Source organism: Chaetura pelagica, unplaced genomic scaffold, assembly GCF_000747805.2.
Source record: "Chaetura pelagica isolate M959 unplaced genomic scaffold, ChaPel_1.0 scaffold159, whole genome shotgun sequence".
NCBI lineage: Eukaryota > Metazoa > Chordata > Aves > Apodiformes > Apodidae > Chaetura > Chaetura pelagica.
The window spans coordinates 976,550-989,097 of NW_009954555.1; the positions used below are offsets into that span (position 1 = coordinate 976,550).

A 12,548-nucleotide genomic window follows, 5' to 3' on the forward strand; every position below is an offset into this window, starting at 1 on the left:
GCCATTGGCATCACCTGTCCCATTATTCCTGGCATCTTCCCCATACAGGTAAAACCCAGTAATTCTGGTTTGGGGAGGGAGTAAGGATCCAGGATGTTTGTGGATGTTGTGTTGGTGGGTCATGGCCTGAGACAAGTCTGTGAATATCCTCTGCAAAATTTTGGGAAGTGAGAGTGCTAAGCAGGTGATAAATCTCTAGATGTTTTTTTTCAAATTAAAGTCCTAGGCATGTTATCGCAAGCTTAAAAGGTTTTCTGTGCCCATATGGCAAGTGGATATGAAGTAAAATGGTCTGTCAGCCCTAAGGTGTTAGACATTGCTGTCAGCATGCTGGCTTAGGGAAAAAAAAAAAATAATCTAAAGTACTATGATGATTATCCTAGAGATGGGGCCTTGGAGTAGATTCCAGGAGTCCCACTTCCAAGTTTCCTGACGCAAAATTGAGATCAAGTACCTGTGTTACTGGAAAAATGAAAATCCCCTGCATCCTCATCCAGGGTTACCACTCGCTGCGCCAGCTGGTGAAACTGTCCAAGCTGGAAGTGCCTCAAGAAATCAAAGATGTGATTGAACCCATCAAGGACAATGATGCAGCTATCAGGAACTATGGGGTGGAGCTGGCAGTGTCCATGTGCCGGGAGCTGTTGGATAGTGGCATGGTGCATGGGCTCCATTTCTACACCCTCAATCGGGAAGTGGCTACTACAGAAGTCCTTAAGCGCCTGGGCATATGGAAGGAGGACCCCAGGTGAGCAGAGTATGCTGGTTTCTCCTTGTTCCTTTCACATCCATCCATTTCATCTACTGAAGGCTCAAGCCATGGATGGGTTGGCATCTCTTCTCTGCTGCTCTTTTGTTAGCACCTTTTTGCATTTAGAAGTTTGCCCTTCCTGCAGGTCTCTGGGAAGAGCTGGGAGGAATAGAGGGGACAGCTGAAGGAGGAATTTTAGTCAAGTGGCTTTAAAGTAGCCTGTTCTGGAACTTTAAAAACCTTAACTCTTAGAGCTGCCACTTGGAAGAAACATGTTTTTGGAGGTCTGTCACAACCCTTTCTGTGGAAGCTCCTGCTGGGGATTTCTAGGGTTTCTCTGCAGCTGACAAAGGAAAGGTGGGCTTCTGAGTCCACAGGCTTCAGCATAGACTAGAGGAAGCAAAGAAAAATGGATAGTTTTTTCTTTTTATTAAAGGATGTTTTGCAGTGCTTTCTCCTTTACCTCCTCCAATTTCAGGTGTCAGTCCTGTACTTAAACATTTAATAGACACCTACCAAGCATCCTGTGAGGTAAAACATCTTTCATAAAGGAAGTAAGAGTTTTCTGTCCTACTTTTTGACAAAAAGAACTCTTCCTAGCCACTGTTACTTGCTGTCCTCAGAGGTAATCTTGAGGAAGAGCTTCCAGAAAGTCAGCAGAGGAACTGTGTTAACACTTGCTCCTCCCATGCAGGCGGCCCCTGCCCTGGGCAGTCAGTGCTCACCCCAAGAGAAGAGTTGAAGATGTCAGGCCAATCTTCTGGGCCTCACGGCCAAAGAGCTACATCTATCGGACTCAGGAATGGGATGACTTCCCCAACGGCCGATGGTAAGCACTGAGCTCCAGGTGTGGCATGAAAGCCTGCTCCACAGCTGGTCTGTGTCATTAGTGGTGTCCTGGGCACATGTTGGACTTCACAGGAGGCTTCTTGAAGTGGTTCCCAGTTGCTTGGATTTTAATGAGAAGAATGGCACCAAGATGTTGAGGCTCTAGGTGGATCTTGTTGGATACTTCCTGGGTGGCTGTCTCCCTTGCTAGCCTGTTAATCCAGTGTCTGCTCCCCTTACAGGGGCAACTCCTCCTCTCCAGCCTTTGGGGAACTGAAGGACTATTACCTCTTCTACCTTAAGAGCAAGTCTCCCCGGGAGGAGCTCCTGAAGATGTGGGGAGAAGAGCTGACTGGGGAGGAAAGTGTCTTTGAGGTGTTCACATGTTACATCACTGGAGAGCCCAACAAAAATGGGCACAAGGTGAGTGATGGCGCAGGAAGGGATGGTCAGTGTGGCACAGAAAACAGTGCATATTTTCCTCTTACTCCTGATATCACATTGTTCTTCTAACACGAACTGGCACTTCTCTATCCAAAAGGGCTAGCTGAGTGGAATCCAACAGCCAGAGGTAGAGCCAACATAAAAGCAAAGCTACTAGAGTAAAACAGGACCAGTACTGACACATCAGCAGTCATTCTTAAGAGTTGAGGATGTCCTTGCCCCTTGATCAAAACCTGGGAATTCTGCCCTGAGTTCCTTCAACATCCAGATACTAACAAAGGGGTTGTTACATCCACTGTGAGCCATCCTTTCTCCTTATGGTAGGTTACATGTATGCCTTGGAATGATGACCCTCTTGCTACTGAAACCAACCTTCTGAAGGAGCAGCTGGAGAAGGTTAACAGACGAGGAATCCTGACCATCAACTCCCAGCCAAACATCAATGGCAAACCATCCACAGACCCCATCGTAGGCTGGGGGCCCAGTGGGGGCTATGTCTTCCAAAAGGTACTGCACAATTCCTGGCTAGGCAGCAAAGAGTTATGACCCAGTTTGGCCTCTGGTAGGTGGGGCAGTCCTAGGCTTTCACCCAGATAATCCTTCTGCTTGCTTCTTATCTTAATGCCTTCTTGCTGATATGAGGCAAAGCTCCTTTGACAGACTATGTCACCTCTGTGGGTTACTTCATAGCTGTTTTGCCCTACCTCAACATCTATAGAGCTTCTTGGTTTTACTTCTTTCTTGAGCAGGGCAATGAAGTTTTTGATACAAACACATGCCTGCCCTCTGCATCTGATCCCATTCAGTGATGCAGGAAGCACCCACGTTCTTCATAAAATGGGAATCTCTACCATCCAGCTTCTCATGATAATAACTGGGCATTTTAAACATCCCCTATCTGCCCTTCTCTAAGGCAGCATTGCCCACCAGTGCCCCCACCCCACAGAACTGCTGCTGGACTGTCCAGACAGCTGCCAGGTCCCTTCCCTGGCCTACAAGCAGTCTTACCTCCCATGCCTGCCTCCTTCTGCCATACATTTTCAGGCCCTAGGGCCTTGCCAGTAGTGGCTTCGGTAAGGATCTCCCATCAAGGTAAATACCAAGCAAGTGGCTCATACTAGGAAACAAAGCAGCCTTGTTCAAAAGAGTTCCCAACTGCTAAAGCCATGAGACCAGCAGATGGCAAATGCAGTTATGTTTTCAAAGGAAAAAATTCCCTCGAGGTGAAGGGAAATCCATCATCTCATACAATAGCCAGGAAACAGGGGGAGGGGAAGCAGTTGTTGGGAGCAGCCAAGCACAAGAGCAGCAGTGGATGGAACTACAAAATTGGGTTGTATAAACGCACAGGGAGAATTTGGAATAAAAGATGAAGACAGGGAGTGGTAGGGGGCTTGGGAGCACCCAGCTGAGACCCCAGACTTCTGCTCCTGCCAGACTGGGGTGCATTGGCAGGACACTGCTCTTCACAGGGTGCCATGGAGAACACAAGCTCAGGCCTCTCCAAAGCACTCTACTCTGTCTGGCACAGGCTGCTTCCCAAGCACAGCAGTTGTGGCTAGGCTGGCTGGAGCTTATTCCAGCCTGTCGGACTACATGAGTGCAAATCAGGAAGGTTGTAGCTTTCATGACCTGGGCTGTTAACCTCTTTTCTCCCCAGGTTTCTTTTTTCTCCCCAACTCTTACTAATTTGCTCTGCCCTTTGCTTGAGCCTCCTCTATAGTACACGTTTCCAGGAACAGGCATTCAAGTCTTAAGCTGCCTGGTTTCCAAGCAGCACAGACTGTACAGCTCTTCTCTTGGTTGCCTGTTCCTTGCCTTGAGGAAAGGCTCTTTCTCTCTCCCCCTGCAGGCATACCTAGAGTTCTTCACCTCCAGTGAGATCGTCACGGCACTGCTCAAAGTGCTGAAGAAGTACGAGTTGAGAGTGAACTACCACATTGTCAATGTCAAGGTAGGCTGTTGGGGACAGGACACTTTTCCTTTCACCACCCTGGGAAAGAAGCAAACATCAAAGATTAAGGTATCACTGTGAGCATCCAAAGTGGGACAAAGTGGGGCTGATGAAGGGAAGGAAAAGTGAAACAAGCCAGCTGTGATGTACAGCAGCTGTCTGATCTTTTAATAAAGAGAAGGTAAAACACTTGCTGCAACTCACTCAGTCCTTCCTCCAGCAGTTGCTTCAAAAATGTCTCCCCTCCATTGGCAGGGCCAGAATATCACCAATGCTCCAGATCTGCAACCCAATGCTGTCACCTGGGGCATCTTCCCAGGCAGAGAGATCATCCAGCCCACTGTAGTGGATCCTGTGAGCTTCCTCTCCTGGAAGGTGAGTCCTCTCCTGCTGGCTACATTGCTGTGATGCCCTGGAAGTTCAGAGTGTGTGGTTTGTTTTTAGCTTGTGACACTTCTCAGTTGAGCACTATCGTGATATTACCTTGCAGATGATGTCTAGGTATTGCACCTCCAGCTCCCTTAGTGTAAGGAGAGCTTTGCCCTGGCAAGAGGGAGACACCAAATGCCCAGTAACAGAAGCCACTGTCACCGGAGTGGCTCCCAGAGCTTTGGGCAGTAGCTCTCTCTCCCCTCACACACACAGGGGCAGCATTGAGCCATTTCACTGCCGCTTGTCTCCTTTCAGCTCTGGATGGCTGTGTTCAGGGCACTTCCCACTGACTGGGAAGCACCAGGCTCCTTGATCAGCTCTTGCCATTTTTAATGAGAAGAAACAGGCCACAAGCTACCCAGGCATGTGTTGCCCTGTCTTAAGTGAGGCAATACGAAAATGCAGCTCTCTAACACGTGCATTAGACCACTACCAATTCTTTTTTCCTTGGCAGGATGAGGCCTTTGCACTGTGGATTGAGCAATGGGCCAAGCTTTATGAAGAGGAGTCTCCCTCTCGCATGATCATCCAGTACATCCATGACAATTACTACTTGGTGAACCTGGTGGACAATGACTTCCCACTCGAAAACTGCCTCTGGCAGGTTGTGGATGATACTTTTGAGCTGTTGAACTCTCCAACTCAGCAGTGAAAATTCCTAATCCCTTACTTCCTCCTTCTGTCCACTGACTGCGGGGAGAGAAAAAGCAGTTTCTGTGCTGATGGTGGAGCACACACTCCTAAGCCCCATGGCCAGGCTAGGTCTCTGATCTACTCACACTACATGCTCTTCTATCCCCAACACAAAGGGTCCTTGACTCCTCCCTGAACAACAGCCAGAACTACCTGAATCTCTGAGCTGAGACTCTAGGCTGAGCTTGAAGGTCAACTCTGCAGGATGAAGAGGTGCTCATCATGGCTATGTTGGTTACAGGAACAGGAGAACTCTTGTGCAAAGTGATAAAAATCAGTGATTCTGGTAGCTTTCTCATGCCAGAAATGCAGCCTTAGTGGCTGAAACACTCCTGTCAGCAGTGCCTATGCAAGGATATTCTTCCAGCAGTTACCAACCCTTTTACACTGCACTCCCAAGATCTGTTTCTTCATAACTGATCATATCAGGCTCTTTTGCACTGACTCCAGAAAAAGTTTCAGATTTTCTCCCTACTTTTTTCCTTTTATTATATTTCCTCTTTTTAATAGCAGTATGTAAATTTCACTTCCAGATGAGACCAAGTAGGAATGACACTATTTCTTAGTTTAAGCAAATAAAATACACAAAGACAAATGTCTCTTGTACTAGGCCATACTCTAGTAAACAGCAAAGACTCATGTTGTTTGCAACCTAATAAGCCTGGCACAAGGGGAAGTTATAAGAAAAAAGTTATGGGGCAGTTGTACCTTCACTTTCAACACACACCCTAAGTATGGACAAAGCTCTGCAGTTGATCAAAGGAATCTTAAATCCTACAATTTACCCAAAGCAAGCTGCTACAAACTTTGGCTCCATTCTGCAAGGTCACAGGAGTTGGGGTGGTCCTGCTCCAGTGCCTGCAGGGAAGGTAGCCTCTCTTTCCTGACCTAATGACTCTGAACAGCCTTAGGCCCCACAGCCTTGAAATAAGAGGCTGGGAAAGCTATGGAGGCTGCTTTGTGTACTTAACAACCCTGCAAAGCTAGCACAGGCTAGAAAAACAAGACCCTGGGGCAGTTCCCAGTGGGATTTTGAGATCCCTGCCCTGATGTGAGCATCTCTTTCAAACAAACAAGGGAAAAAAGCCCTTTTCCAGATTCTTCAGACCCTCTCATTACAGCTGTCTGAGACTGGGCTTATATATCCAGGGTAATTACAGGGCATCAATCACAGAAGCAAGTAATGGGAAGGTTGGGGGTCAGACACGCCTGTCTTGCCTCAGCAAAGCTTTTGGTGCTCAGCTGTTCCCAGCAGGTTTCTTCATCTCTAGCCCATTCAGCAGAGAAAGGAACCAGCAGGAAGCAGTCAAGAGGTTGGCCACCCACTGAAAGGCTTAATGAAGAGCTGATGGACCTAGACAGGGGGAGGAGGTGGGGGCCATGTGGGAATCCCTACCAAGGGAATTGCCAAATCTAAAAATAAAGATCTGTATCACACCTACCAGGACAGTCCAGACTTTGGAATCAACAGGATGTAGGCACAGGCAGCCTCCTGCTCATCTCTTTCAGACTGAGGTATTTGCTTACTCCCCTGTGACACTAAGCTCCTGTCCAGGAAGAAACACTGAGTAAAGGGAGAGCCTATAAGGTGTTTTTTTGACCTTTAATCAGAACTCAAGCAAAAGCAGGGCCGTGGGGTAAAGGGAGGGCAACCTCACAACAGAAGAGAATGACTTCTCAAATTTGTGTCTCTAAGGAGATAGGATGCCAGTCCTTTAAAGGAGGAACTTTCACAGGTACCATCTCTTCCTGGTTGTCCTTTGGCTGTGGTGCTATCCGGTGCTTTCCAGATAAAAGCACTGCTTTTATCACATGAGCATAGCATTAGCTTGCTTTCTTGTGCAGGAACAGGTCTTTGTTGTGACAGCCAGCTGCATCTTCCAGTGTCCTGAACTGAGCAGCAGCTGCAGGCAGGCCCCCACCATTCAGCAGCCTCCTTTGTCCTTCAGCTGGAATGCTGTTAGCTGGCGCCACCTTCCAAAGGCCTTAAATAGTAAAGTGGACAAATAAATACTCAGTTTACCCTTGCAGGGTTGCAGCCACCCTCACAGGACTAGTAAGCACAGCTTTTCCTCAAGCCATGGCTATGCCAACTGCCTTACCATCCACTCAGAGCCCTTCCCTTCCCTTTCCCTGTGAGAAAAGGAAGAACAGTGCCCGCTCTGCCCTTTAATTTTCATACGTGTTCTCATCTTGTTAAAGAAGGACCTATAGTGCATGGATCTCTGGGAGGGAGGCAGAGGAGTGAACTGGCTATTTGAACTCAGAGGCTTTGCCTGTTCAATCAAATTTATAGCAATTTGCCTGCCCCTGGATGCAAGTCAATACAGTCCTGCACCAGTGTGGAACCTGGGCTCTTGAGAGGCTGGGGATTAGTAAATTAACATCTCTGCTAACAGTAGGGAATGAGGCACGTGTCAGGGATATTGACTGCTGACACAAAGCTTTGAAAAAGACACAAAGATGAACCCATACAAAGCTGGAAGCTATTTCCCTTTGTTACAGGCAAGTCCTGTTCCCTGATGTACTCAAGCAACTTCTCCCTAAGTGCTTTGTGCAGGGAGAAAGACACAGGGAACACCAGTTGTCCCTTTGGGGTGCGCTTTTTGGTCCAGCAAGGACCACAGAGTTTAGGAAGTCATAAATGCTTACCTGAGATAGGAGGCTTCTGGCTTCTTCCTCCAAAAAATTCTGCACCACACGGGTTTGCAAGTGTCGTCGTCTCCACACCCTCCAGGCCTTTTCTATCAGCTGCTGCTGGGCCTGCCAGGAAAAGAGGCAGATGAACTGGGCTCTGGCAGAGAAACTGCCTCACCTCCCTCTAGTCCCACCTTGCTTCCAGTTGCTTTCCCAAGTCTCTTTTGAATGACTTTGCATTGCTAATGAACAAACCTGGCTGCTAACAAAGCTTTTGCTGAACTACTGCCTCCTGCAAATACTATCCCCTGGGCAGTCAGAGCACATCTCACACAGCTCATGCCCAGGAAGCCAAATAGAACACAGGTCTGTTCCTTTGGTGGCTTTGGCCTTAGCAAAAGGGGAGGCCAAGTGACAGCCCTTGGTAGGCTGTGGACACCAGAAGAATGCATCAGGAACACAGCTGAGGACACAGATTGTAACACTTGCTATGAACTCTCTGCACAGACTGCAGACAATCTATACAAATCACCCTGTCTCAGCTTCCCATCTGTAAGGTGGGGCAAAGCATAACTAAAAGATGTGGATATGCCAGTCTGCTATGCTGGCATTTCCGAGAGAAAGACAGGAAAAGTAACCCCAGCAGCAAACCAGGATTTCTGGTACGCACTGGTACTTGTTAAATCCTCAGCTCCCAGGAGGCTGCACACGGGCTGGCTTGCCCAGTAACACCCACCAGGGTGGCAGCACCACTCACCAACTCCTGAGCCACTGTCACCACCCTGCTGGCTTCTTGCCACCGATGCCACCCCCTTGCCAGGCAGCGCAGCCTCCTGACACGCTGGCACCGGTGAAGGATCACGGTTCGATGCCACCACCTCAGATACTTCCTCCTATAATAAGGAGGAAAATCAGCTTTATCAGCCCAACAAGACAACAATAAGAGTCCCAAGCCTTCCACTCCACTTACCCAAGCCACTTCTCATCCCACTTCATGTCCACCTCTGCTTTGTTCTCCTGGATCCTTGCATCTGCAGGAGAGAGTCCCACCACAGCAGGTCTCTCTACCAGGTGAGGGGGCCTTTCAGCCACGTTTTGGCTTCTGTAGATCACCAGCCAGCGGTGAATGGCACTTGAAGAACACTCAAGAGAGGCAGCTGGTGCTGAACCCTTTTCTCGGCCTCTTCTGCTTTCTGGGAAAGAAAAAAAGGAAACACATAGGATCTAACCCCAGAGCTAGAGCAATCAGAGTTACACAGGCCCTTAGTCCTTTGCCTCTCAAAGACAGTAGCAACCCACAGTCAGAGTTTGACTGCCATGAGCACTCACTCCACAGAGGAAACTCAGCCACCTGACTGGCAAACACTCCTTCCCCACTCACACTCCCCCCATGGCCCCATGAAAGGAAGAGAAGAGGGAGCATCTTACTCAAGGACCAAGCCAGAAACATTTTTCTCCTCTTCTTTACACCTATCAGGGTACTGCACTGCCGTGAGCACTGGGAAAAGGCAGCTGCTTTTGTCCAGTAGTTGCAGGCCTGCAAACAGAAATAACACAGCTGCAGCCAAGGCTAAGCACAATGTGCACATACAGCACACACACAGGCAAGCCTTAGGGATACATTTATGTTCATATCCCTGCAGGTAGTTTAATGTGATAGACCCCAGGCTGGAAACTGCACAGATGAGATCCCAGCAGGACCAACTCAGCCCTTCCAAATCAATCGGCCTCTTTGTGGTTTGCTAGCTGTGAGCCTTTGGAAAAAAAGCTGTGACTCTGACAGCTTGCTCTGCTCTGCAGGGACAGTGATTATCCCATCTCATCTTTGAGCAGAAAGGACGGAGTGCTCTTGCCTCTCTGGTCAATATGTCCCCTATTCCTTATTGCTGTGCTCCAGATGGCTGCTGCAATCAGGGCCAGATTATGGTGATCAAGTTGCATGCACAATCTGAAGAATTTCAAGGCAGGGACTAAGCAGTCACCACAAGTCAAACCAGTTTTTTCATACAAGCCTTGATAGTCTCAGTGCCTAGTGACCCAGCTAAAGTTTTTATGAAAGAACAGGCAGTTAAGAACTGTCTCATAGGGACCTTCCTCTTATCTTACCTGTTTTACAGTAGCCACAGACCCTAGGTGTAGGGCTTGCTGTCTTGAGGCCAACCGCCAGCGGTGACAGGCTCTGCCCCAGGAGGGTCCCTGACACCTGAGGTTTCTCTCTCTTGGCACCTTCTGTTCAGCTCTCAAGAATTTCACCCTCCACTCAGTGAAGCTCACAACCAGGAGACGGTGTTCCTTGAGCTTTTTAAAATGAGAGAGGGCTTCATGCTGCCTCAGTTTACAGGCAGTGACCTGGGCCCAGGCCACTAGGCACCTGAAAAACAACACAAGCACAGAAAAGCAGCGAATGCCTAAAGTCACATTTCCATGTCAGCACTGAACAGGCTATAGATCAGATTGCACCTTTTCACCCCACCCTGCAAAGCAGTCAAAGCAAGCAGAAGAACACTCCAACAAAAAAATGGTTCCTCTTACTCCTTATGCAATCAACATTTATGTACATTTGTCCATGTTAATTTAAGACAGCAGCTTGTTGTAAAGGTTCATATTTTAACTGTCTTCTTGGCTGTCACGAACTAAGGGCCTGTGTACATGGAATGCACGACTATAATTTACATGGAGACAATTTTATTCCAAACAAATCAATGTTTACAGGAGATACTATTAGCAGCAGTGTAAATCTGCACCCACAGTAATGCCTCTGTATCTTGCAGGCTGACGCACAGGAGACCAGTCTTCCTCTGCAATCCCAGAAGCAAATCTGCTTTTAACTCCTGGCTTATCCTTTTGGTTCCTTGTTCCACTTGGACTTCCATTATGCAAATCACCCCACTGCACCATAGGCCAGAGGTGTAAATATCCTCTGCTTGGCAGGCTTCTCTGAAGATCAAGAGAATCTATTGCAGGTTATCCTAGCATGAAAAATGCCCCCCTCAGAAGAGACAGGGCTTAGCCTGTACCATATCCAGGTGAGAAATTGGAAGTGTTCTCTCATCAAAGGACAACTAAGAAGGAAGATTAATAGTAGAGAGACACTCTACAGGAAGGAGCAACATTAAGGACTTCTCTGAAACACACTTCCCACTAGGGTGCCACCACATAGATTGATTTGCAGAAGAAAATGCAATTTGGTGAGGTGAGTGCAGAGTCTCAGCATCACAGCCACTATGGTTTTACTGGGTTTTTAGTTGCTCTTTCCTCTGCAGCTTTGTCTCCTCTCACCCTGAACCTGCAATTCACAAGGAAAGCTGCTAAGGCCAAACCTGCACTTCTCATGCCTTAAATGAATCCCTGGCATAAATACTCTTACTTCTTCCTATCCTCCTGAATTATCTCAAAGAGAAACATCTGAACAATTTCTAGTTGACTGCAGCTGGATACTTCTCTGCCTTTCAGGCAGTCTCATAAAACAAACCACAAAACAGATTTCAATGGGGAAGTTCCTGAACAACAACTGAGAAAATAAGTTGATGACTGGCAGCAGATTCCTTGCTCTTCAGATTGAATCCTTGCGTTTACAGGATCTGCACCATAAGACTCCAAAACATACTACAGCTGCACCTATATTGTAACTAACACTGAGATGAATTTGAGTATCCTTTGTAGGCTTCACTGAAAATTACTTTTCTGCAATAATATATTTAACTCAATTTCTCACATTAAATTAAAATCAACATGCTGTGTCCAGAATCTAAGAGATTTATATTTGCAAATAACAGATTCTGCAAGACCTCTGCCCAGGATACAAATACAGAGTAATTCCAGTGGAAACAAGGCTTTGACTTGTTTAAACTAAATAAATCTGTTTGCCTCTCCTGTGCTTAGTTTACAAATACTACACTGCATAACTAAGACTGAACAGAAATTTTGGAGAAAAAGAAGTTTTGAATGAGAAAAAGGAGATAGGGAGTGTGAAACTATGGGTAACAGACCCCTTAACACAGAAGCAGCTCCAGGCAAGCACCCCTACAGAAGATCTATTTACACACAAGTGAGCTGCACTTTTAAACCCAAACTCTGGTCTGAATACACTGGATTCTCTGCTACATAAGTTGACCTTTCTTCATCTTGCCTTGCAAAAAAACCCCAAACAAACTAAATAATAAATCCAAAACCAACCTGTGCAGGAGAAGACGTTCCCAGAATAAAGCAGCATATTTCTGCTTTCTTGTTTGGCAGTACCATGTCTGCAGGACCAGCCTCTTCTTTTGCTGGCATCTGTGCTCAGCCCATTGCTGCTGCAGCTCTCTCTCAGCACACTTCCCTGGGAGAGAACACAAGACCTTGCTGAGCTGAGCCCAGAGATATTTTTTTTCTGCTACAGATTCCAGACAAAAGCAAAGAATACATCTGCTGCAAATACCAAATGGGACAAGACTTAGATTTCCTGTCCTTTCTCTAGCAGCTGAAGAAGCTTTTCAAATCACCTGTAGGTTTTTTGTCTGCAAGGCAATCAGAACTATTTTTTTTTTTCTTCTGCCCTTCCCTGAAAAAGGGATCACCAATCACTTCCAGTCTCACCTACAAAGTAGTTCTCCATCAAAAATTGGGAGCATTCCTTCCCTGGCACAGTGTAAGTACTTAGCACTTAAAGCACTTGGAATCCCTTGAGGGACAGGATCAGGACTGTTAAGCAGCCCCAGAAGATACACCCTGAATTACAACCAGAAGCAGGACTTTCTCTATCCCAACTATTCCCACAGCATCCCTCTCTCACAGACACAAGTACTGCTGCAGGATATGGTAACTCAC

General features: G+C 47.2%; 1 protein-coding gene across 1 annotated transcript in view; it reads left to right on the plus strand.

Moving 5' to 3' along the window:
- The window catches only part of MTHFR (methylenetetrahydrofolate reductase (NAD(P)H)), a 7,546-nt gene extending 2,390 nt beyond the window's left edge, over positions 1-5,156 (plus strand). Inside the window, 8 exon segments of the mRNA XM_010005129.1 lie at positions 1-48; positions 498-748; positions 1,446-1,580; positions 1,822-2,002; positions 2,348-2,530; positions 3,876-3,977; positions 4,233-4,352; positions 4,864-5,156. The exon segment at positions 1-48 is cut by the window's left edge and continues 28 nt beyond it. Of these exon segments, the coding sequence (XP_010003431.1) occupies positions 1-48; positions 498-748; positions 1,446-1,580; positions 1,822-2,002; positions 2,348-2,530; positions 3,876-3,977; positions 4,233-4,352; positions 4,864-5,061 (1,218 nt within the window). The 3' untranslated portion in view covers positions 5,062-5,156.
- The last annotated feature ends 7,392 nt before the right edge of the window (positions 5,157-12,548 follow it).